At 32.7% G+C, this 24,981-nt stretch overlaps 2 protein-coding genes across 4 annotated transcripts in view; one reads left to right on the forward strand and one right to left on the reverse strand.

Annotated features, from left to right (window-relative positions):
• The window catches only part of LOC117120743 (RNA polymerase I-specific transcription initiation factor RRN3-like), a 42,356-nt gene extending 18,752 nt beyond the window's left edge, over window positions 1–23,604 (reverse strand). The window contains exons 1-7 of one of the 3 annotated variants that reach the window (XM_033265822.1): window positions 23,542–23,604; window positions 20,705–20,837; window positions 11,655–11,711; window positions 10,301–10,390; window positions 9,114–9,243; window positions 6,678–6,792; window positions 4,434–4,503 (exon numbers count right to left, since the gene is read on the reverse strand). In XM_033265822.1, coding sequence (XP_033121713.1) covers window positions 4,434–4,503; window positions 6,678–6,792; window positions 9,114–9,243; window positions 10,301–10,390; window positions 11,655–11,711; window positions 20,705–20,788 — 546 coding nt within the window. In that variant the 5' untranslated portion in view covers window positions 20,789–20,837; window positions 23,542–23,604. Of the gene's footprint in view, window positions 1–4,433; window positions 4,504–5,448; window positions 5,519–6,677; window positions 6,793–9,113; window positions 9,244–10,300; window positions 10,391–11,654; window positions 11,712–20,704; window positions 20,838–23,512 lie in introns of all 3 variants that reach the window. The other 2 variants (XM_033265821.1, XM_033265823.1) reach the window with 2 other exon arrangements.
• On the forward strand, window positions 671–14,236 carry LOC117120745 (tyramine receptor tyra-2-like). Its single transcript, XM_033265824.1, has 2 exons — window positions 671–799; window positions 12,227–14,236. Exon 2 carries the CDS (start codon window positions 12,700–12,702, stop codon window positions 13,705–13,707), a length of 1,008 nt encoding a protein of 335 aa, XP_033121715.1. The 5' UTR covers window positions 671–799; window positions 12,227–12,699; the 3' UTR covers window positions 13,708–14,236.
• Window positions 23,605–24,981: the final 1,377 nt, after the last annotated feature.

Below are 24,981 nucleotides of genomic sequence, written 5' to 3' on the forward strand. Positions count from 1 at the left end.
ATTTCTTCCTAATTATATAAATTTGAAGCATTTAACCTTCTCATTACTATATTGTTTACATTCACCAATAACATTTTATTTTTATATTCTCCTCCCTCTGGATGTTTTTGGTGAAACTATTTGCTAAATAAGAAAACAAAATTTTATTTTCATTTTTTACGCTTCTCCTCTGAGGATCTCTAAAAAAAATTAGTTTGCGAAACAAGGTTTGAAGAATGTCTTGCCTTATCATTGTGACCAAGGTTTTAAATTTATATTAGTGTAATTTTTTTTTATGCATTTTTTTATTTTAGAATTTCATACATCATTTCTCATTATTTCAATGAGTAAAAGCCAAGTTCTGTTATATCTAGTTTCTTTTAGTTGTAGTCTGTATAGACTGCCATACAATACTATCATTTGTCAAACCTTAAAATACTACTACAAAAAACAGGTGGGAAGCATAGTGATTAACCTGGAGTGACTGTAGTGTATAGAGAAAATATAGATGTCTTTCGGATTTTTTTGCTAAAGTGATCGATGAAAGTGCTCTTGGTTAATACAGCAACACTTATTCAAAACAGAATATATCATTAATAAATGCCACTAAAGTGTCTTTATCGGTTCATTGAGTAAAAAACAAAAACCATGTTGGGTTTTGTGCTTATTTATTACAGTAAGTGAGGTGGATTTTCTGAGGCAAGGATTCTTATAAAATGAATACTGTAATCAGTAAAGTTTATTACAATCATTTTTACGAAGGAAAACTGGAGACGGGCATCTAACTACCTAGATGGCATATAATTGCAGATAATTAAAGGTAATAATGCAATTGTCTGATTTTTTTTTTTTTTTTTTTCTAAATTGAATTCACCACAAACAAAGCTCAGAACTTACTTCTAGGTACAGTACAGAGCTATTTTTTAATAACCGTATTTATTTGAATAAAAGCCCCAGGGTGTTTATTGTTGAGAAGGGTTTTTAAGAGGGAGTTTATTTGAAGGTGATGCTTAATACTACAGCATCATATTTTACATCATTTCTGTATCAATACAAAAATGTAGTTATTTAAGGTTCCCTATATGAACATCAGTTAAGCTCTGTAAATAATATACATAAATAGAGAACACATACTGAGGCTTTCATCCTACAGTGGAAAGATAATGGCTGAAAAAGTATAGCAAAGTAAGTAATTTACTGTTTAACCCTAGAAAAATGCTATTGATTGTCTGGTATTTACAGTGATACTATATTTAGAAGGGATTATTATTTCAGAAAACAAGTAGTTTATTGAAAGTGATTTTTATACTCCAATTAACTTACTTCTTTGTTAGGTATAATTATTATAGCTCCATTAGTCTAATTACAACAAATAAAAGATGAAAAGGAAAGTGCTTCACAAAGTAGACATGAAATGTATAAGCTTATGTCCACAAAGAATGAACTTCTACTAGAGACTGTTAAGTGCAAATTAAGCTCTGTTCGCACTATCAAATTCTATGTGACAAATAAAGGTGAAATGCCCATATTTGGGTGTAATATGTCATCATCATGCCCATAAATGGGCGCATCACACAAATTTGTCACAAAATATGCACTTAACATAATAATAGCCACATGTTTAAAAAAAAAACATGCATTGCTGTTTCTGTAATAATTTTGTTATTTATTGTATTAAAATCAGTACATTAGTGGGCCAGAAGACGTAGCAGTACATTATTATTATTATTATTATTATTATTATTATTATTATTAGGGGGGGAGGGTAGACAAATTTATACCCTTTCTTTGTAAATACATCATGAAAATTTTGATTCAAAATATTAAACATGCGATATTTAAAATAAGAGGTCTGCTTCATGAATACTAATACCTGGATAAACATTTTTTAAGTACACTTTCTGAAGGGAGGGAGGGGTACTGAAACAAGTACTGTTTGTACACTTGCGGAAAAACTTTGATAATTGTGAACAAACCCTTAGTATATTCATAAACCTATTAATAAGATCTTATTAATAGGTCCATGGTATATTGCTTGTTTTATCACAACCATGCAGGAAAAACTTATTCCTCCATGTCACAACCATGTATTTTACTTTGAATATAAATGCACTAGAAAAATATTAAAGGTGATGTTTATCTTTAGCAAAATAAAAAATAGAAATTGAAAGCCTCCTTCTCTCCCTTATCACTCTCCAGCTTAGAGAGTATGATTTTATTTTAAGCCTTTTTTTTTAAATTACTTTAAGGAGGTGTCTATTTTAGGGAAGGGTTTTATTTTTATTTTTTTGGGGGGGGGGGTGGTGTAAAATAGATACATATACTCAAATAAACACCCCTTATTTTCACCGTAAATGTGGTAAATAATTACCATCAAAATGTGTTATTGCATGAAAATAAAGACTTCTTGATCCCAACAATGTTAGAAAAAATGCGATTGTACTGGAGTAGAAAAATAGAATGTGTTGACTGACTTTGTTTAGTCATTTAGGGGGAGTTTAAGTCAAGGAAAGAAAATGATCACACCAAGGCGATTATTTGAGGGAGGAGTTCATATCACATGAGCCCTGGATGAGGTTTATTCATAAATGTTTCCACCTAGGGCCCAACCGCCTTTTCCAAAATAATGATGACTAATTACTTATCAATCAAAGTGTCATCAATGTAAACATGTGAAGGTAACTGAAAATAATTCAATTTTAAATTTGTTGTACTATTGATTATTTCTCACTTAATATATCTATTTGAATATTAATTATAAAATTATGTAATTCTTTACACAAAGGGAACATAATTGGTGGGACGGTATCCATACTATGGCTGTTAAATATGTATCGTCGTGTCCAATATTTAAAACAGATAAATTCACTTTTTATTTATAAACCAACATATATTCAAGCACAAAATATAATCTATTAATAATCAATATCGTTGAAAAAAAATTAGAATCTCTAAACTTCAGGTAATTACTTTCTTCAAAAAGTATGTCTATCATTACTACTAGATGCTACAGTACTTTATTTATTCATTTATTTATTTATTTATTTATTGAACATATTGAACATACAGGATGGCATAATGAGGTGGCATATAATAGCCTGTTTTACATATGGTCCTGTTTTAGGATACAAGATTACAGTATATAAAATATCAAAAGTTTGCATATTAATAAAATTGAAAAGGTCTGAATTAAAAATACGATTTAAACAAGCCTAATCTAAATCACAGAATACTGTACATTGTATTTTAGTTAAAATACATTGAAAAAATAAAAATCACAAGGTATAGCAATAAAATAATAATAAAAGCCTATAATTAAATATTAAAATAGTAAAGAACAGTTAATGGGTTAATAAAATTGTTTATGATGTCCAAAAGGGGGCAGCGACCAGCCTTCCCCTTCCCCCTCCTCCTAAATCCGCCCCTGACACTATCAAATTTTATGTGACAGATGCCGAACCTTAATTTCGTACATTTTCGGTCAGTCGGACGTGCCCAACACAATAATTTTTGTTTATTTGGCTTTATTAGAGCTCTGTTAATTAATAGATTAATTGCAGAATAGAATTTCATCAAATTGTGTGTACATTTCCTACTGCACTATTACTATGGTTTTTTATAATGCAGTTGCCAAGCAACTAGGCATGTCATATACCACTTAACAGTAGAATGCTGGTATTGAATTTATTGAAAATAAAGGTAGATTCAACTTTCATAAAATAAAATACAGATGAAGAGATTGGTTGTATTATGTAGAAATAGCTACTCATTATGTTTTAGTGCTACAGTTATATATATTTTAATAATGTAAATATGTGTATAAAACTTAAAATCATTTATTCTTATGTAGTGTTGAGTTGGTTTGTTTTAGTTAATTTGATGTATCACATTATCATTTGTCTTTAAGTTTTGTATTTTGGATGCACCTGTGTTCTTCAATGTGTGCCACTGATGTAAAAGTGCAAGTGCAAATACATATCATTATTATTATTATTATTATGCTTATTATTATTATTATTATCATTATCATTATTATTATTATTATGCTTATTATTATTATTATTATGCTTATTATTATTATTATTATTATTATGCTTATTATTATCATTATTATTATTATGCTTATTATTATTATCATTTTTATTATTATTATTATTATGCTTATTATTATTATTATTATTATTATCATTATCATTATTATTATTATTATTATTATTGTTTGAAGATTTTCATGGTGAAGTAATAATATTTATATTAATGCTTGCGGTACACCACATAGATAGTTCTGAAAAGAACTGTTGTTGGTTGAGAAATTTTCCACGTTTCGATTGAGTTATTATTATTATTATTATACAAATGAACATGTTGAAATGACTTTGTCTTAAAAAGAAAACAAAAGAATATAGAAGAATATGAAAAATACATCATAATAGGCAAACCCTTTATTAGCTTACCTGAACATACACATCTTTCCTCATGAATGGGAAGCAGTCAGAAAGGGCTGGCATCAGAAACTGAGGTGTCCTATCATTAAACAAAACATGACAATAGATACTAAATAAAATAAAGCTACAATACAATATACTTCATGTGACAAATTTGTGTGATGTGCCCATATATGGTTATGATGATGTCACATTACATCCATATATGGGCACATCACATTTATTTGCCAAGTAAAATTGAATAGTGTACAAAAGGTTAATGTTGTTCAGGTTTTCACTAGTACAAGAGTACTATATTAGTCAGTGGCAGTGCTACGGAAGCAAGGGGATTCCCCCAGATAATTTTCTTTCCCCGCCCCGCCACCAGTTCCCACCCACCAATTATAACAATCACTTACTATCAAGACACTGCCAGCTAGTTAAGGCCTTATGAGTCCTCTTGTTACATACATACTAGAGTCAAGCAGGTGCTATTTTTTACCCCACAAAATTGACCTTGGGATTTCAGACGCTGGCAGCACAGTCACTGGTATTAGTAGTAGCTAGCAGTGAAAGTTCCAGAAATTAAAATTAAAAGTAATTGTGGAAGGGATTTTTTACAGATGATCGAGAATTCATTTTCAGCACCAATAGGTGTCCACATATGGTAATCTCAGAATGGTATGTTAGTTTTTTCTATTTTAAATACTTTTGCCATTAAAAAAAGAAAATTAGGCCAGCCCATAATGAGAATTTTTTTCCTAATATGTGTTCAAATCGTAGTATTTGTTCTCTATTAATACAATAAATATACATTTAATTAAGTTTGATGAACTTTGGTTTATTATCAAATAGGCCTAACGTCCTGGTAGACATTTCGTTAATCAGAAAATTATATAAATTTGAAAAACATGACATCACAATTGATTCAAAATAGCAATGAAGGAGTGGAGTTGGTTAGCATAGTGGTTAAGATTCTCGGCGAGTTAAGCAGGCCAATCACTGCAAATACATCATAATAAAGGCAAACCCTTTATTAGCTTACCTGAACATACACATCTTTCCTCATGAATGGGAAGCAGTCGGAAAGAGCTGGCATCAGAAACTGAGGTGTCCTATCATTAAACAAAACATGACAATAGATACTAAATAAAATAAAGCTACAATAGAATTACTTCATGTGACAAATTTGTGTGATGTGCCCATATATGGTTATGATGATGTCACATTACATCCATATATGGGCACATCACATTTATTTGCCAAGTAAAATTGAATAGTGTACAAAAGGTTAATGTTGTTCAGGTTTTCACTAGTACAAGAGTACTATATTAGTCAGTGGCAGTGCTACGGAAGCAAGGGGATTCCCCCAGATAATTTTCTTTCCCCGCCCCGCCACCAGTTCCCACCCACCAATTATAACAATCACTTACTATCAAGACACTGCCAGCTAGTTAAGGCCTTATGAGTCCTCTTGTTACATACATACTAGAGTCAAGCAGGTGCTATTTTTTACCCCACAAAATTGACCTTGGGATTTCAGACGCTGGCAGCACAGTCACTGGTATTAGTAGTAGCTAGCAGTGAAAGTTCCAGAAATTAAAATTAAAAGTAATTGTGGAAGGGATTTTTTACAGATGATCGAGAATTCATTTTCAGCACCAATAGGTGTCCACATATGGTAATCTCAGAATGGTATGTTAGTTTTTTCTATTTTAAATACTTTTGCCATTAAAAAAAGAAAATTAGGCCAGCCCATAATGAGAATTTTTTTCCTAATATGTGTTCAAATCGTAGTATTTGTTCTCTATTAATACAATAAATATACATTTAATTAAGTTTGATGAACTTTGGTTTATTATCAAATAGGCCTAACGTCCTGGTAGACATTTCGTTAATCAGAAAATTATATAAATTTGAAAAACATGACATCACAATTGATTCAAAATAGCAATGAAGGAGTGGAGTTGGTTAGCATAGTGGTTAAGATTCTCGGCGAGTTAAGCCGGGCAATCACTGCATCGTACAGTGGTCGTACCACCATCGGCCGATGAACCTAACTCCACTCCCTGTGGGACAAAAACAGACAACACAACGGCGTCTGCCGATGCAACAGCCTAAACGGATCGTGATTAAGAATGATCCGTTGCGCGCGTTGTGGCGTTGCCTTCGCCATAGAATCGCATTAGCTGTCGACCACAGTGAGTAGCCAGCTTTACTCACAGTTAGATGCGAATGAAATTTTACAAAATAGTCAGAAAATTATTCTCTTACATGGGGACAATCTTGATAATGATTTGGAGCGTTGTGTGTACGTGTCGAAAACACGCAGATTCACTCGCCATCCTCTTCATTTTAGCCTCGTCGGTTTCATCCATAGGCTTATAATCTACAGGAGCAAATAAACATTAATGAAGGTATAATTAATGGTTGGGGATTTGTATAACACATAATACGTGGTCTCTATGTGCTGATGTTAAGCAAAACAAAAGACAAAATCCTAGGACTAAACCAAGGAACTTAGAAATCAATAGAACAGATATAACAATGCTTCATCCTTAATTATATTCTACAGTAATAAGTTCATGAATATTTTCTTATAAAAGAACACAAAGATATTTCATGAAATATTCATCATTCATCATCTGGACAGTAGATTGAATAGAAAAAACAGAATTCATGAATTGTTGCTAGGCAAAATTAATAAATATTTTGGCTGTGATTCACCACGCACCTGCCTTAACCACTCGGCCATTCAACTCGTCTAGATGGGGTGTTACGACAATAATAATTATCTTATAATACATTTATATTAAATGTTATAAGTTATTTTTTTGTCTCATACTGATTTTTTTAAGTGAATCTGAATGTTTAATTTGATTTAATGTATCACCTAGTTCAATAAAATGTATCACAATGACATTCAGGAATTCTTTAGTTCTATACACAGTAAAAAATTTTATGTGACAAATTAATGTGATGTGCCCTTATAACACAGGTGGGCAAGTGCAGCCCGCAGGCCACATGCGGCCCAATAGTAATATTTTTGTGGCCCGCGAAAATGAATTAAAAACCCTATGTGTGCGGCCTGCCAAGCAGCATTGGGTGGTAAACACCTTATTTTTTACGGCTAGACACCGATAATATATAAAAAGTAACATTAAAACTGAGAATAAAGTGGTGTAAAAGCAGTGCTTTGAGGTTTTTGGAAGCTCACTGGAAACATCAAAGTTTAGGTTTGGCCCTCTGTGTTAAATCCAAAATTCACTTTGGCACTCCCACCAATTTTTTGCCCATCCCTGCCTTATAAGTACACTGATAATATCTTTATTACACACAAATATGGACATGCTAAATGTCCTTATTATTAATATGATTAGTAATTTAATACTGACATTCACAAAACAAACATTGTGTTCTTGTATTAATTACAGCCAAATATGGGCATATCACATTTACTTGTCACATAAAATTTAACAGTGCAAACAGAAAGTTAAAGAACGAGTGCAGAGTCCTTCAAGAAAGTCAAAAGAAAGAGTCTAAATAAATACCAATGAAAAAGTACATGTCTATCTACACTTAAACTTGGTCGTATATTATCATAAACCATAATTAGATGTATAAACAACTCGTAATTAAACAAATGTCCATAATATTAATATGATTAGCAATTTAATACTGCCACTCAAAAAACAAACATTGTTTTTCTTCCAGTATTGATTCACAGTCACGTTGAAATCCCAAATTCAACACAATATGAGATTCCCAGATTAATAATCCATTCATCAAATATTAGATGCCAAATCAGATATTAAGAATAAAGGTTTCTATTTTTAGATGAAAAATTTGGCAATAGAATTAATTGTATCTAATCTAATATGTCTATCTTATAAAGCAAAGCGCGTAAACCCCTGAGCCCCACATTATTATCAGTACTTCAATCGTTGATCGTTTAATAAGGAACACATACTCGGCGATGGCAGTGCCTGCAGAGGTACCGGGAGGGCCAAGACCACATCAAAAACTGGACCACACGTGGGGAAAACATTTTCACCATTTCGTCAGTCAACACAAATGGAAGTACTGTACCATATGCAGGAATCTAGATAGTTATCTGCTAACTACGGCCTTACCATCGGCACCAGTTCAAGCCACTCCTCGCTCAGGGTTCGGTCGGTAAAACCAATTGTTCTCGAATAAGGACTTAAAATGAAGGTTGAGTGTATACATCTGGCTTGTGTGGATATTGTATCTTTTGGAAGAGTAGAGGGGGGGGGATTACCCTAATGCTGTAGTTCATTTCAGGAACTGTCGTGGAATAATCTGAACAATATGTATCTACTATAAGCGCCTCTACACGGTGGCTAGGTAGTCATGGACCACGCAATTCAGCATAATTATGCTGCGAGTTATTGGTTATTCTCCTACAGTACCTCCTTACCGCAGCCCTAACCATGGTATGGCCGAGTTGGGTGTGGACTTCGTTGCCATCAAGGAATCTGGTGCTGCTAATGCTACTCAGCCCTCTGAGGGAGTATTCCATAACATTGGAATAATCATTCACATTTGAACCTACTCTATATAGTGATGGAGACCACATGGATAAGTTGCCTTTCCCAGGAAACAAGCAAGCAGCCTATTCTATGCTAGTGGAAGGCCAAAATATTTTTCCTGCCTCACATGCTAATATATATCAAATATGTTCCTTACTTAATAGAAATTTCTTGATAAGCATTTTTAACACCAATCTCAAATAAAGTGTTTGGGCTGAAACCAAATCAACCAGTAGAGCCCGATACTCATCTATAACTTCTGGGTCATGCTGTTCCCATCGAACTTTCTATTGAAGAGAAGAGAAAACAACGGATTACAAATGGAATAATATTTAATTAATAGTCTAAGGTATAAGCACATCTTAGAATACAGGTTTATAAGCACACTTAAAGCCACTTTCCAATATTCTCTGTTAAGGAACAAGACAGCATTTTAGCAACCAATTCTACCATACAGTATTAACAATGCTGAATTTTTCTAGAGTAAGGCAAAAAAAAAAAAAAAAACTGAAATTCTGAAATGTTAATTGAACCCTCTAAAAGTTGTGTTTGCTTTTCTGTAAATCTAAATTTGTATTCTGGCAAAACTAAATTTTGATACGATAAGATATATGGTATGATTATGGCACAAAACTCACTTAACTCTGTTCAAAAAACTATGCCATGCCTAAATATGGTCATGATAACATCACATCATCACCATATATAGGCATCATGACTATATATGGGCATACATACAGTTTTTTTGTTGGAAGAAATTTGATAGTGAAGACAGAGCAAATGAGGCATGTTGTGGCGAAATGGTTAAGTTGGCACACAGTCCAGTATTGAGTAAATGAGCTATAAAATATGGGAGCTCAAAAAATTACCTAAAAATCCAAATTTGTTTTTCACTATAGATCAACAGTTTAATGTCTTATTAATTATGTCCCAAAGTATTAGTTCTGGAAGTGGTTTAACAAATTGTTTATTTAATGTTATTTTTCATAGTTCATTCTATTAAGCAATGTATGCACAAATAACTTTGAAAGGTAATTACTCAAAATTGTGTTTATCTTGACTCCAAGCGTAACTCAACTTTCACTTTCCAATAACTTAGGCTTGAAATTTCCAATTTGAATGAATGACCCCTCATTTTAAAGATCACATACTCAGGTATCTGAAAATACCAATAACTTGATTTTCAATTTTTGCTACAACTTGGCCATTTTGCCACAACATGCCTCATATAGTTAATGAATTCAGCAATATATATGATCGCTAACATTTACTTTAATATTCCAGAGTGCTATAAGATTGACCACTTGTAAATTAAAAGAGGGTTTTTTCTTAGAAAATACTTACCAAGACAGTGGAAACAAGTGACTCAAAATCTTTATATAGCAGGGTCACCGCTTGACGCAGCTCTTGAATCCAAGACAAAAGCGAACAAGACTAAAAATAAAAAGAAAAGGAAAATTAGTTTTATTTACCAAATATTAACAATACACATGTGGGACAGAGAGGATTTGGGCTTCCAAACACAGAGTAGAGGTTTAAGACTGAAGCTGGAAACTACATCTTTTTTTTTTTTATGAGTAGTTATGACTACATTCTAAATAAATTTCAATTACATGTCATTTTTTTTTCATACATATGAGCAAAGCAAAAGATTTACCATTTTAATTACAGTGTAATTAATACTAATAGCGTAGCAGCACTATAAACAACATAAATATTTTATTTAAGACTGAACGAAATTATTAAATATGGCAGATTTCTTCTATAGTGAGTGAAGTCGTACTGTAAGTTATGCAACGGGGAAGGGTGAAATCTCACCTCCACCCCAGGTAATCAGCTTTTATCTCGCATTTTCATGTCAAAATGACAGCCATGAACTTGTTTAAGCCAACTTGATTCCTAACATGTTTATTTCTAGTTGTGGCAAAGACAAGCCAAACCAGTTACTCGTCGCAAATCATGTTTCAGAGAAAAATGGCCAAAACATGCTGGAATGTCAAATTTTTAAAAATCTATTTTATCGCACTAAACTAACCTTTATATATCTACACAGCATTCTATATTTTCCCCATTTTCAATATTAAAACAATACTTTTTAAGGATTTAAAGATAGTTTCTGCATGAGAAATGTCTGAAATCATAAACTTTGACAGTTAATTTCTCATATATTGTTCTTGAAACAGCTGTGTGGTTAAACGCTTGTAACTTCATATATTAATAACTCATAATCAATTTTTGCGACGAGTGACTGGTTTGGCTTGTCTTTGCCACAATTACTAATGAAATATGAGAATGTTTGTAGAACCCTCTTTTGCATTATGTAAAGTGACAAATAACTGAGATATGCCTGTATGACATCAACATGTCCATATATGGGCACATCACACAGATTTGTCACATGAAATGTGATAGCGTGGACAGAGTTTAAAACTGTCTACACTATCAAAGTTTTAAGTGACAAATAACTGAGATATACCTGTATGACTTCATCATGCCCATATATGGGCACATCACACAGATTTGTCACATAATATGTCACATTGTAGACTGAACTTTAGATTTTAAGTTGTAACTATCTTTTCTTTCTGGTTATTTTTTTTTTTATCAGATTTTAGTTGCTTGGGAAAAGGATGTCATCTGTAGTTTTCAATTTCTTTTTTGACAAACAAAAAGGAAGAACATTAGGAAACAAAATTACCTTTATTTCTGGATCAGCCAACTGATGAATAAGAAGATCATAGCCTTTTGTGTTTCCCTATATTTAGAAAAAAAAAAATAGTAAAATAAAAAAAAAAACCCATAAAAATCAATTTTTCAAGCAGTAAGCAGTATCTACATTTAAGTAATTTCAAAATATTACTTGATTTATGAATGATAAAGAATATTAAAAATGATAAGAATGTTGGGTGTCAGTAGCCCCTTTCAGATAGACGTTGCCTCAATATTGCGGTAAGTATGCCGGTATAATAACCGGCATGTACCCTTCCACACAGCGCCCTTTTTACAACAATATTGCGGTAATCTTGCGCGTTTATCTTTGAAAGGGTCCTACAGAATGGCTTAACATTGGCGGTTTAAATACCATATTTTAATGCAAACACAGTACATACAGTATATACCTTGGCATTTGTTTTATTATGTTTTAATATTAATATTGTTTATTTAAAACTGTTATTCTTCGCCAATGTTTAAATTTAGTAAACTTGGTATTGTTTGCAAGCTTGAAGAAAGTTTTACTTTTATTTATTTTTTTTTCCAATTTAATTCCAGGAGAATCTTGAATGTAACGCACAAGAATTAATACTGATTTATATGGAATTTGTGATTTACCAGCTGCCACATCGAGTCCAATGTAGATTACATTTATTATCTGGATGAAACTTAAGCTACCAGGAATCATTCACAATTTGTATCACTTGACTGCATGTTCGCTGTGCTTCAATTAAAAGACATCACTTTATCACGACTCCATTGCTGACGCATATGAACATGTAACTGAAGCGCGTTAAAGGAAGTCTCTGATATGTATGGGAACAGGTATTTTCAAATTAAAGGCTGTTTCAGGTATCTTTCATTTTACATATTCAAAAAATTTAAAGCAATCACTTTGAAATCTAGACTCAAGATTTTGATCGATTCATTCAAGTTCCATACTTCGGCATTTGTAAATGTAACATATCTACAACAGACCTGGTAGCAGATTAAAAATATATAGCAAGTTAATTACAGCCAGTTGGAACATAATGGATGATACAACACAAACAGGGAACTTTTCAGAGGATTCGGGTTTACACATTGTTGCCACGACAATGGAAGTTTTCTGCATCATTATCATCTCTTTGCTGACTCTCCTGCTAAATGCCTTGAACTTTGTATTGCTTTCGCAACTTCCAACGTTCAAGAACAACATGGGAATGTACCTCCGATCCTTATCGTGCGCCGGTTTCATAACAGGACTCATCTTCACTTTGTCCATCTATCCGGCTATTTTTGGTTACTCTTATTTCCCGTATCACCAACTTATTTGCGAGACTCAAGCATTCATTATAGTGCAGGCGTCAGACGTGTCGATCGTCACGCAAGCTATGTTAAATCTTGATCGGTATGTTTCCATCTATTACCACATGAAATACCTCCAGTTTATGAGCATCCGAAAATGCCAAATCATCAACTTGGCAATATGGATAATTAGCTTCATGTTTGGCATGCCGGTATTTATTTCGTTGGGAGCAACGTATATGAAGAACTCATATCTATGTAGTCCAGACCTCAAGTCCAACCGACTTTACACAATGAGTCTGATAACCCTTATTCTCTTGCCAGCAACGACAATCATGTTTTTTTCGTACATACAGCTTTTGAAAATATCGCGTCGCCATGCAACACAGATCGAAGCGCAGATCAGTGCGGTTTCTAGCAATAAATCATCTAATAAAGAGCCCGGTAAGCGATCCGGCGGGAAGAATATGAAGGCTCTAAAGATGCTTTTGGTGATAACATTTGCTTTTAATATAACTTGGCTTCCATTCACCGTTTTAAGTGTGTACCGTATGTTATCGGGCGGCGAAACGGAGCCTCATTGGATCGGGTTTTTCATACCTTGGTGGGCACAGGTGGGCACATTAATTAATGCGGTCATCTATTTCGTGTTTAGTAAAGAATACAGATTAGGACTGAAGAAATATTTAAAACTGAATACAAAGAAGGATCAAGAAAACATGATAGCTGAGAGAACTACAGCATGGATGTGAGGCCTCAGCTTATTACTGTATGCAGCATTTTGTTTGGACATTTCCATCAATATTCATAAATATGTACGGTGGTATGACCTGCTTTGGCAAACCCTTAATTGTTGGCATTTTAAATTTTGTGTTAGCAACCAAAATTTTTGAAAATCAATATTTCAACTGTAGATCAGTTTTATGTTGCATTTTACAGTAGTAAAGAAGAAATATTGAAAAAATAATCCTGCCAAATATTATTCACTAATATCACTGAAAAGAATAAAATTATTTTAAAAATATACACCTTTCTACTAACAGGAATCTTGGAAAGATTATTTCTTTAAAAACTGTGGCAACTGATACAGTACAATTTTATTATTATTATTAATAAAAAATCCATTTGTACAATAGCAGTCCAAAGTTCTGAATTGGAGCACTGTTTTAAATTTACAATTTACAAATTGATTAAAAAAAAAACTAATGAAATATTTATAACTTTGCTGACACTGACTGAATCTCATCAAATAAAGGCTTTTTTTAAGATTCATTTGCGTGTAGTATTTTAAAATTAGTATAATACGTACTCCAAGTATTGAAATGCACGCCATCGTGTCGGGATTCAATATTTCAACATTAACTAGGTCATCATCAGGAAGATACCAAAAACTAATTTTTAGACAAATGTAGGATTTTGCCTGAGACGTTCGCATATCATTGTTCATTACTTTCTTAATGCACATGATCAATTACATTTTGCAGTCAAGGACTATAATAAAATGAATGGTTGAATGCCAGCGCACACGCAACCATAAAGTTTAAGAAACGATGTGTAGAGTTGTAAGAGGTCTGACTGTTCTGATTAAGCATGCAGGCAATGAAACAAAAAAACGAAGCACTGCCACACGATAGGAGGCGCCCTATTAGAATTCAAATACACTCGAACACACGCTTTATATAAATCTATGGCAAGCCGAATTGTTATTTAATCGTAATTAGAGATATCTTTATATTCAACAAAATCGTTTGATGTCTATACACCTTGATCAAATAATAGTGACCGTATAATGTGCTCTGTTAAAATGTATCTTGAAATTACACACAAACAAACCAGACACCAACTTATAAATAAAGCTTTTTCAGCACATTCTTTTTATACACATACGTATTAAAAACATTCTATAATGTTCTATGCATATTTTGCCACAATTTTGGTAACACCATCAATTATAAAATCAGTTGTCTAAATATAGCACTGACGAAGTCTTGAGTATTAAGATGAAATATTTGCTAACAAATATATGCAACGTGTTGATGTATGTTTAAACATTACACAATGATATAAGTTTGATGATGTATTTCATTTGTTACTTAATACATAATTTATAGCTTACTTGGAGCACACTATTATTATAGTACTGCTGTAATAAGATTATCAATCTACTGTTACTCAGTATAGTCTAACTGACTACATGTAGTGCAATTCTTGAATCGCTTTATAGTGCAATTCTCAAATTACAGTGCAATTTTCTCAAATAAGCCAATTTGTAGGTAGGATTGTGCATGCACGTATCCAAGGTCAATCAAGGTCAATAAAAAAAAACCTATGTTGTGTATGTGTTTATGTTAATTAACCTAGATACACATGCATTCTATGAATTGGCTTATTGCTTTATTTTACTTGGTACAACTATATCAATTTATCAATATAGACTACCGTATCTACCATATGTATTTTATTTATTTATCTTTTTACGTATTATATTATTATTATTATTATTATTTTTTTTTTTTTTTTAACTGGTGGCCATGGCTTTGTTTATTTAAAACTTACTGTACTTCGGCCTTCTACTGCACATATTTTCTCTGATATTTGTTTCAACAATTTAATTAAAATGTCTACTTTTAATTAAGCTATAATGACATACATGTGTGTGAACAAAACAATATAATAAACAAACAAAACAAATTTAATCAGATAAATTTAAATTCACAAGCTGTAATTTCATCACCTTGAGAAAAGTTTTGAATTTAATATGAAATGCAATTTTTATATATATTTTTTTGAAAATATTCAAATTTGTTTTAATATCTTGTTTGTTGTTAAATAGTTAATCTGATTAAAACCAATTTAAGTGGATGTTAACAAATCAAATGTGACGTATCATTTTACATTCCACGTAATATTACCAATCATCGAGTAAACATTAATTAGTGCTTACAGTACTAGTAGTTTGTAGAGCATATGCAAAGAGCATGTGCAAAAAAAAGCTTAAACATTGAACTTGAATCACCGCATCAATTTGCTAGGACCAGTCGTATGCACGTTATACAGTGTTGGCGATCACAAATGAAGTCTAAACATATGAGGAAGACAAAGGCCCGTACTTAGGCTGTTGAGATAAAAATTATTTTTCAAGATATTTTAGGCGCTGTTGGAAAATTAAAGCCTTTGAAATAAATTCACAATATTAATTAGCTTTAAAAAACATGTACGTTTTTATGTATAGAAAAGTTTAAGCCTGCTACCTAAACATTATGCCATAACAGCCAACGAAATAATACATTGTACAGGTAACTAGAATTATTTTTGCTTCACAAAGAGAACCTGATCTTGTACTACCAATCTTAACTTTCTTCCTTTTGTTTACTTTTCATTAGTATTGTTGAATTTTTGATCCATACTTTAGTGATAGTGAAATTAAAGACATACCATGTTTTAATGCATCACCTGCGTATTAAGTGTATGAAAGATTTAGGATGGAGTAAGGTTAACTGATATGGAAAGACCACTACTATTGTTACCTTTTAAGTGCCTGAGAGAAATCGTCAGACCTTTCATTAACAAATTTACTTTTTCAATCAAAATAGCCACTCTCAGTGCATTACTGTACTGTAGAAGTAAATCAAATATTAACACCTTGATGGAGCAGAAATGGAAGCTTGTACAAGGCAAGCGAATTCATTTTTATACCGTGCAACTATGATATGGAACAAGCTTCCAAATGAAACAAGATCAAACTTTAATATATGTTAAAATGGCTACATTTAAAGATTAATCAAAATCCTATAATATTTTTATTCACTTCTACTGCAAAGTAATGTTCTCTTGCCTTGATCCAAATTAAATTACTGTAGTTCATTTCTTTGTAGTTTCAGGTTTTTCCTTCAAATTTCTGTTCATTTGATTTTTATCAGTTCATTTGATTTTATTTCTGATTTGTATTTCTGTTGTTTGTGCTCCCAAATGAAATTAGATCAAACTTTAATAATGTTCAACTGGCTACACTTAAAAATAAATCAAAATCCTGTAATATTTTTATTCATTTCCACTGCAAAGTAATGTTCTCTTGCCTTGATCTAAATTAAATTTGTTCAATTCTTTGTATTTTCAGGTTTTTCCTTTTAATTTTCTGTTAATTTGATTTTTATTTATTTGGTTTTTATCAGTTCATTTGAGTTTTTTTTTCTGATTTGTATTTCTGTTGTTTTTGCTCCCAAACGAAATTAGATCAAACTTTAATAATGTTCAACTGGCTACACTTAAAAATTAATCAAAATCCTGTAATATTTTTATTCATTTCCACTGCAAAGTAATGTTCTCTTGCCTGGATCTAAATCAAATTACAGTCTTTTCTTTGTATTTTCAGGTTTTTCTGTTTAATTTTCTGTTCATTTGATTTTTATTTATTTGATTTTTATCTGCTCATTTGATTTTATTTCCAATTTGCATTTCTGTTATATATATATAGTATATATATGTTGTTCATGCGATCCACTTTTGAAACCAGTGCTGCCTCACTGAAAGTGCTATCAATTTTAAGAATAAATAAATATTATTTCCGAGCAAAATTGTAATCTGAAATCAAATCAAATGCTCATTGCAGCATTCTCACAAAATGATAATGCACTGTGCAATTAAATTAATTCATGCTTTTCAATCATGTAATAAATTGGAATCCACATCACTTAATTAGAACATATTACGGTTTTTATGTACTTATTATACTTGGCTTTGTTGTTTTTCAAAGGTAAGTCAGTCCAACAAAAAGTGTCTGGAATCAGGAGTAATAAAGAATATGCCATAAATACTGAGCACTGCATAGCAACGTGATCGTATATTTCCTGCCCTAATCATACATATGATTGAGACAAACTTCATTTAGATTTTAGAATGGAAAGTCAGTCAACACAGCCTTTCTATTCAAGATTTTGATCAATTGAATTCATTGAACCTAGAAGTTGCAGTCAGTATATAGTTTCATCATAATTGAACAGCCAATGCAGCAAAGCAGACTCACAGAGTACGTGAATTATCTACTCCGTACAATTTTTTTAAAGACATATCCTTTTAAGGCAAAACGACAAACTGACAGCAACGCAATCAACATGGTTTCACACTGACATTATAGCTTTCGAAAGTCTAATACATACTCCAAGTATTGAAATGCATGCCATCGTGATGGGATTCAATATTTCGACATTAATTATGTCATCATCAGGAATAGGTTCTGGTGACAGTTACAACAAAAGTGCTTCAATGACTTATTCTCCGATCGCTGATCCTGCGGGCCACACACAATATATTGCCCTACAATGGTGTAGTGATGCCCTCGATTGTTAAATCTGTCCGAATAGTTCATGCCTTATTATATAATTAGATTATTATCGTTCACTCTGAAACCAGTTCTTTCAAGCAAACACCACAACAAAAACTTCACCAAGATCAAAGTTTGGTACTGTTCCTTGTATTAAACCCAAAAACACAGGTAACCTTTATTTATTTATTTAATTTCACCAATAAAAATATTTCTCAATTAATTTCAAATGTAATATACAATACAAAAACTATAAATTTTAATAGCAAAATATGACATTAATGTCATAATAAAATAATTATTATTAATATTATATATGAATTGATTAAATAATTGACTTAAAATATTTATTAGTAGCAATATTTATTAGATTAGTAATATTAACACAATACAAAAAAATAAATTTAGAAAAATATGACTTTATTTATATAAAAATTTGATTACAGTAGGCCTACAGTAAATAATTTATTAAAAATATTTATTAAGAAAAGTTATTGCAAAATTGACAATTACTGTAGAATGAAACTAATTATATAAAATGTATAAAAAGGTTTCAGTAAACTACATTTTATTGTTTGACATGTTTCATTTTTCTGTTTTGGATTTATATTTAAGTATTAAAGCTGAGATATTGAATAAATCAAATCAAAAATAAAAAAATAGACTACAATAAATTACCAATAAAACAACTTATATTCAGGATACAATACCCAGCAGCCTAGCACTGGAATGTTAGATAAACTACGGCGTAGTCATTGTTAACCTTAACTCGATATAATTTTCATACGCATCCCTTACAAAATTTCGCTATTGACTATTATTTGACGTGTGTAAAACACATGCAAATATGCATGCACAATGCAATATCAAATACCACATGCATAAAAACAATTTCTGTTAAATGAATCCAACACTAATTCAGTGTATCACTATCATAAACTTAAAGGCCGGTAATACTGTAGAAAATGAAAATGATAGAGGGCGGGCTTTTATACAGTGCACATAGAAAAGTTAAAGAACTTGATTTATCCAGATTCACAAAGTTAATTTATTGTTATCAAACTAAGACACAGGACTCAATGTTCTGCCATTATACTTAACTATAGGCCTATTGCTAAAATGTATTTATTTTAGTCATAAAACTAAAAGAATAATAGAAAAAGTTATATTATTACAGTTAGTTAATACCCACTTTATACATTGTGCGAAAATAAATGATACACTGACCAGCAGTGTGTTTATTACAGAGGAAAATCATATAGTATAATAGTATTAATTAATTTACAATAAAATATTACCAAGCATCAGTTTCATATAAGTCATTCCGTCATTGTCATTCTGAGTAGCATACAATGTTACAAGTGAGGGCAGCCTTTATATGACCTTAGTGCTCAAGATCTACTCGACTGTCAAAGATAGCACTCTAAGAATGCTATACATATTCAATAGAACATAATATTAAATTTAATTTTAATAAAGTATTATTATAATAAAATATGGAAGGCTATGGTATGAGTTCTCAATGGCTAAAGCCAGAGGCCCCGGAGCCTCAAGAGGCCCCCAGCAACTTTGAATATTTTTTACAAACAAATATAACCAAGGCGCTTTTACAAACCAAAGTCTGCCGAGTGATAGGAGCATTTTTATTATCATCACTATCGCCAGTCTACATATTGTTAAAATAATTCTCCATAAATATTCATTGATTTTAATTGGCTCATTTGTGGAATATTGTAATATGTTTATATTTTAGTATTGTAGTATTGTAGTTAAAAGTAAGAAGCGCTATGCCTTTTTTTGATGAAATCAATACCTAAAATTGGAATGTGTAAAAAGGCATTAAAATACTGGAATTATAGAATACAAAAAAAAGGCATGCCACTGCTGCTCTTGAAAACTAAGCTGCATTCGAGTACAGATGTGTCTTTGGGAGTCAAAATTTAAAAACAGCCCTGAAACCAAGCCTTCAATAATTCTCCAGCTACTAAACACTGTCAGCAGCTCATGTGACCATTAGGGGCCTTATGGTTTTTCTCAATTAAAAAAATTAATCAGACATAAACAAAGGCTGTGTTCTCTCACATGTATCAACAATCTCAGGGATAAGGCAAAGCCTACACAAGGAGGTGGTCGAACTGGATGTATAAAGATACAATAGGCACAAACATTATTATGAGTTGTTATTCCATAGGTTTACTTAGGTACCAACCTTCCCCTCCCCCCACCCCGCCCACCCCAGTTTTTAAATATTTAAAAATCTCTATCTTAACCATTTCAGACTTTTTTGTCAAACATCCAGTATTCTTTTTGTGTCTCAAAAAAGTTAGCTGTATCAAAAAAAAATTCTCTGGAGCCTGCTCGAAGTTTTTTAGAATGCCATAGTCTAGTGTATAATGATCAAAAAAAAAAATAAGAAAATTACAGCATACCTCTTTGTACTGTGTAAGAATTTCTGCAACTTTTCCTCCAAATCTAACACTCTTTGAAGACATGCCTGCCTCTTTACCATGCATAGTTATGCTTCAATAGAAACATACAGCTTCAGATTCTTTACAATGTCTCCTGCAAAGATACAAAAAAAAATCCTTATAGTACAAAAGCAACTAAGGTGCATCATGTCCAATTGCCTTTAAAAGATTATCAATAGGGTGTCAGGGCAGGACACTTCCTTAGTAATTTTTGTTAACTGTTTATCAACACTGTTTTAATGATTTTGTTAATAATAATAAATACCTGTCTCTTATACACATCTAGATGTGTATAAGAGACAGCGGTAATACTGTAGAAAATGAAAATGATAGAGGGCGGGCTTTTATACAGTGCACATAGAAAAGTTAAAGAACTTGATTTATCCAGATTCACAAAGTTAATTTATTGTTATCAAACTAAGACACAGGACTCAATGTTCTGCCATTATACTTAACTATAGGCCTATTGCTAAAATGTATTTATTTTAGTCATAAAACTAAAAGAATAATAGAAAAAGTTATATTATTACAGTTAGTTAATACCCACTTTATACATTGTGCGAAAATAAAGAGGACAATCATAAATGGAATTTAAAGACTTATATAAAAATACCATGTCAAAAATAATTCTACAATTTTTAAGAGACATATTAAAGAGAGACATTATAATTGGGACAAGTATGACTAAGAAACCTAATAAACTTATTCTGAACATTACAAATACGCTGAGCTTGTGTAAAAGAAACTGAACTAAAAATAACAGAACAATATTCCAAATGGGGGCGCACAATTGAACGGTAAAGAGATACTAATGTCTTGCCATTTTTCATAAACCTGCAATTCCTCCATAATAAACCAAGCATCTTGTTTGATTTTGGCACAACAAAATTAACATGTAAACAAAAATTCAACTTATTATCAATTAAAACACCTAAATCTTCAACTCATATGTATTTGTTTGTCTTATTAGTAAGATATCAGAAAGCCTGGAATAAAAGCTTAATGGGCTTAATCTCGAGAAAGAAACCCATCTCGAATTGAAGCTCCCCTCTTTAGTTTGGAAAAGTAGCCTTGAAAAGAAACTCATCTCTAAAAGAAGCCCGTGGGTTTCTATTCAAGATAGCATTGGCCTTTAATTTTGAGATACTGTAGTACAGCACAGTACTGTACATACACTGTACATGAATTTCAAGGCAACAGAAAAAAAATTAAAAACATACTTGGTTTATACAGTAGTTTAGGTGAAAATGCTGGTTAATACACTCCATCTTGAAAAAAAGCCCACTTTGAAAAAAAAGCCCATCTAAAGTTCGCAGAAAAAAACAGAAAGCCCAGGGCTTCAATACATGGTTTTACGGTATTATCCTAACTTTTCAAATACATAGGCTTCATGTTATTTTCCAGTGAGAATTTTAAGTATGTTGAACTTGGAATTACACTCGTCTCGTTTCTTGTTATGCTGAGGCTTCCCTTGGCAAAATTGACTTAATAAAAAGATGTTGTTTACCTTTCCAACACAGTCTCTTCGTTACTTTTAAGTCGATATGCATTTAATATTTTAATAATTATCAGTATAGGATATTTATTAGTTACTGTATTCAACTACGAATTGGCTGAAAACATAAAATAAAAAATATGTTAGAAAGATTGCGGCCAAACTTGTTCGCAGTTATAACGGTGTCCTACTAGGCCTCTACACACCCTATGCAGCAGTGGTGCCAGAAATTTGCTGACTAGTCCGAAAAAAAAGGGCTGACTAGAGCCATTTGGATAGCTATCATTATTTAAATTTTAGGTCCGACGACCTAGGCATGATGACCTAGGCATGTGGGCATGTGTCGGACGAGGGGGGGGGATGGCCCTGCCTCCGCTGGTGCCACCACTGACCGTGTGTAGTATTAGTAGCCTAGCCCTCGAGCTACCTCTAGCTACAATAGTAACCAGCTGCTCTCAGTGTGAGTCTCATTGCTATACCTTTGCATCCCACAGGTCTGTTTATAAGTCTCATGCATCTCGCAGTCCAGTCGCATTTATCTTTGATCTCACGCCCTCATGCAAGGCCTATATATTAATGTGCTACTTTCTCAAAATAAGCATACAACATGTACAAACACAACTAAAAAACTGTGCCAAATCGACGCTCTTTGTTACGCGTAAATCGCGGAGAACGCTATCTTGTGTTTATTTAGACCTTTGGTAGGTATGTATATGGCCTAGAGAGGGCGCCCAGCTAGCAGGCCATGAATACGTAAGCTAACTCATACACATGCCAACTCGTACAGACAACTCGCACAAAATTTTCTGCGGTCCAAACCTATTCCACTGGCAGTTTGTTCTTTGACAACCCTATTGATGCAGCTAGTTTGATCTCATTCATCTGATCGCAAAACTAAGAAGAAATATTGACCCTATCAAAAATGCATTTGGGTACGAGATCGCAAAAAGTCATGTGTACGAAATCACCAATCGTGTGTACGAGTTCGCCTAAATTGCTGTACGAGTTTGCAAAGGTGTGTATGAGTTGGCATGTGTACGAGTTAGCCGACACACCAAGGAGCCATCCCTACTGAACTGGCCTAGCGTAGGCTCCTAGGCCTATGCCATGTAGGCCTAGGCCTAGGCTAGGCCTAGACGGAGGCCTACGAAACTGGGCATGCACAAGATACTTCTCTTGCTTAGCCTACTACTATTGTAAACCAATATATTTAATAACATAAAATTCTAATCGGATTTTGTAGTTTTATACGAATTTAAACCGCAGTTGCCGACCTTTGATAGGCTTCTTCCCATTTACTTACATTTCACCACACACGTGCAATTCCGTTTTCTGATGACGGAGTCAATTTCTCGTAGAGTTGCCTGGTGTGCATCGATAACCTTTGACCCAATATTCATTGTTTACAAACATTTCCCGTAGGGAAAGTCCCAACAAAAAAATAATCTCTAAATAGGCCAGATTTACAGTACAGCATTTGAAATAGTTAATTGCAGTGTTGGTGCCAGCGGGAGGGGGAGGGGCAGGTGAATATGCCCACCCGTCAGACAGGCCTGGAATTGGGACAGTCCAGATAATATAATTATCTGGGTCCCAATTTAATTTAGGCCTAATTGTTTTTCACTGAATATTGAAGTAACTCCTATCGGAATCCATCCACGCGACAGGGCAACCTGTGTTTGGAAAGGGTCCGCGTATGCAAGAGGGTGGGGGTTCGACAAGGGAGGACGCACCCCCACCCCACCCAAAATTACAAAAGGTCCACATTCCAAGTAGAAAATTCAAGACACACTCTCACATGCTCCAGAAATCCATCCACCAAAAATGCGCCTGACCAATCAGAGCAGGTTCCAACTAGGACTGCCTCAGAATTTAAGATTTTTGAGTAATTTTAGAGTTTGTCCCCGCCGTTGCGTGTCAATAACTCGCCACGTACAAAACTCATCTTCTCTCTAGTTTCACTAGAATTAAGCTTATCTTTATTCCCGTTTATGTCTGCGAGTGCCATTTCTGGCTATCTAGGTGCCATATCATAAATTTTCTTTTCCTCAACCCCAACCGTGGTGGGGTTGGCTGAGGTGGGTGGACCCTCCATGGCTAATATTTCTGTGAAAGTCCCTATCTAGCCTGAAAGGGTGTCGACGTATTCGCTTAAAAGCAACAATAAAGTGATTTATTGCTACCCTGTTCCCGATCAGATCAGTTGTAGGATTATTTTTAAATTATCGATTTTTTATATTTTTGACGTCTACCCATCTCATTCACGACGTAAAGCGCTTGTCAGTATTTGTTCATATTCGCAATTTCCATTATTTTTATTCATAATATAACATTTACATTTGTGGTAAATTTAGTATTTTCAATACTTAATAATATTATAAGTTGTTTTTTTTTTTTTTCATTGTGCGCCACACCTACTGTACATTTACAGTATTTCTTTTATCGGTATGCTTAAATTTAATAATGTTTTATTTACCTTGTTCTATAATTTTACATGGTTTATTGACATGCAGTGAAAATCTGAAACACCAAGTGGTTAGAAGTGACACGTTTCACATCTAGGCTATGTGATGGCCAATTTGTGTTTTTAAGTAGATTGATTTAATTTTGTATAGATCAGTTTCCTTAACATATCAAAGTTAATATTCATCGTTAGGCCATCAACATTTTTGATAGACTACAGAACATTTGAAAATAAGAACACTGAATAGTGTTTGCTTTCAAAACCAGTGGCGGATTGTTT

This window comes from Anneissia japonica, unplaced genomic scaffold (assembly GCF_011630105.1).
Source record: "Anneissia japonica isolate Jap-2015-1 unplaced genomic scaffold, ASM1163010v1 scaffold69_len1423075_cov170, whole genome shotgun sequence".
Classification (NCBI taxonomy): domain Eukaryota; kingdom Metazoa; phylum Echinodermata; class Crinoidea; order Comatulida; family Comatulidae; genus Anneissia; species Anneissia japonica.

Coding starts and splice junctions, on each gene's coding strand:
- LOC117120745 (XM_033265824.1), top strand. CDS start 12,700: ATGGATGATACAACACAAACAGGGAACTTTTCAGAGGATTCGGGTTTA.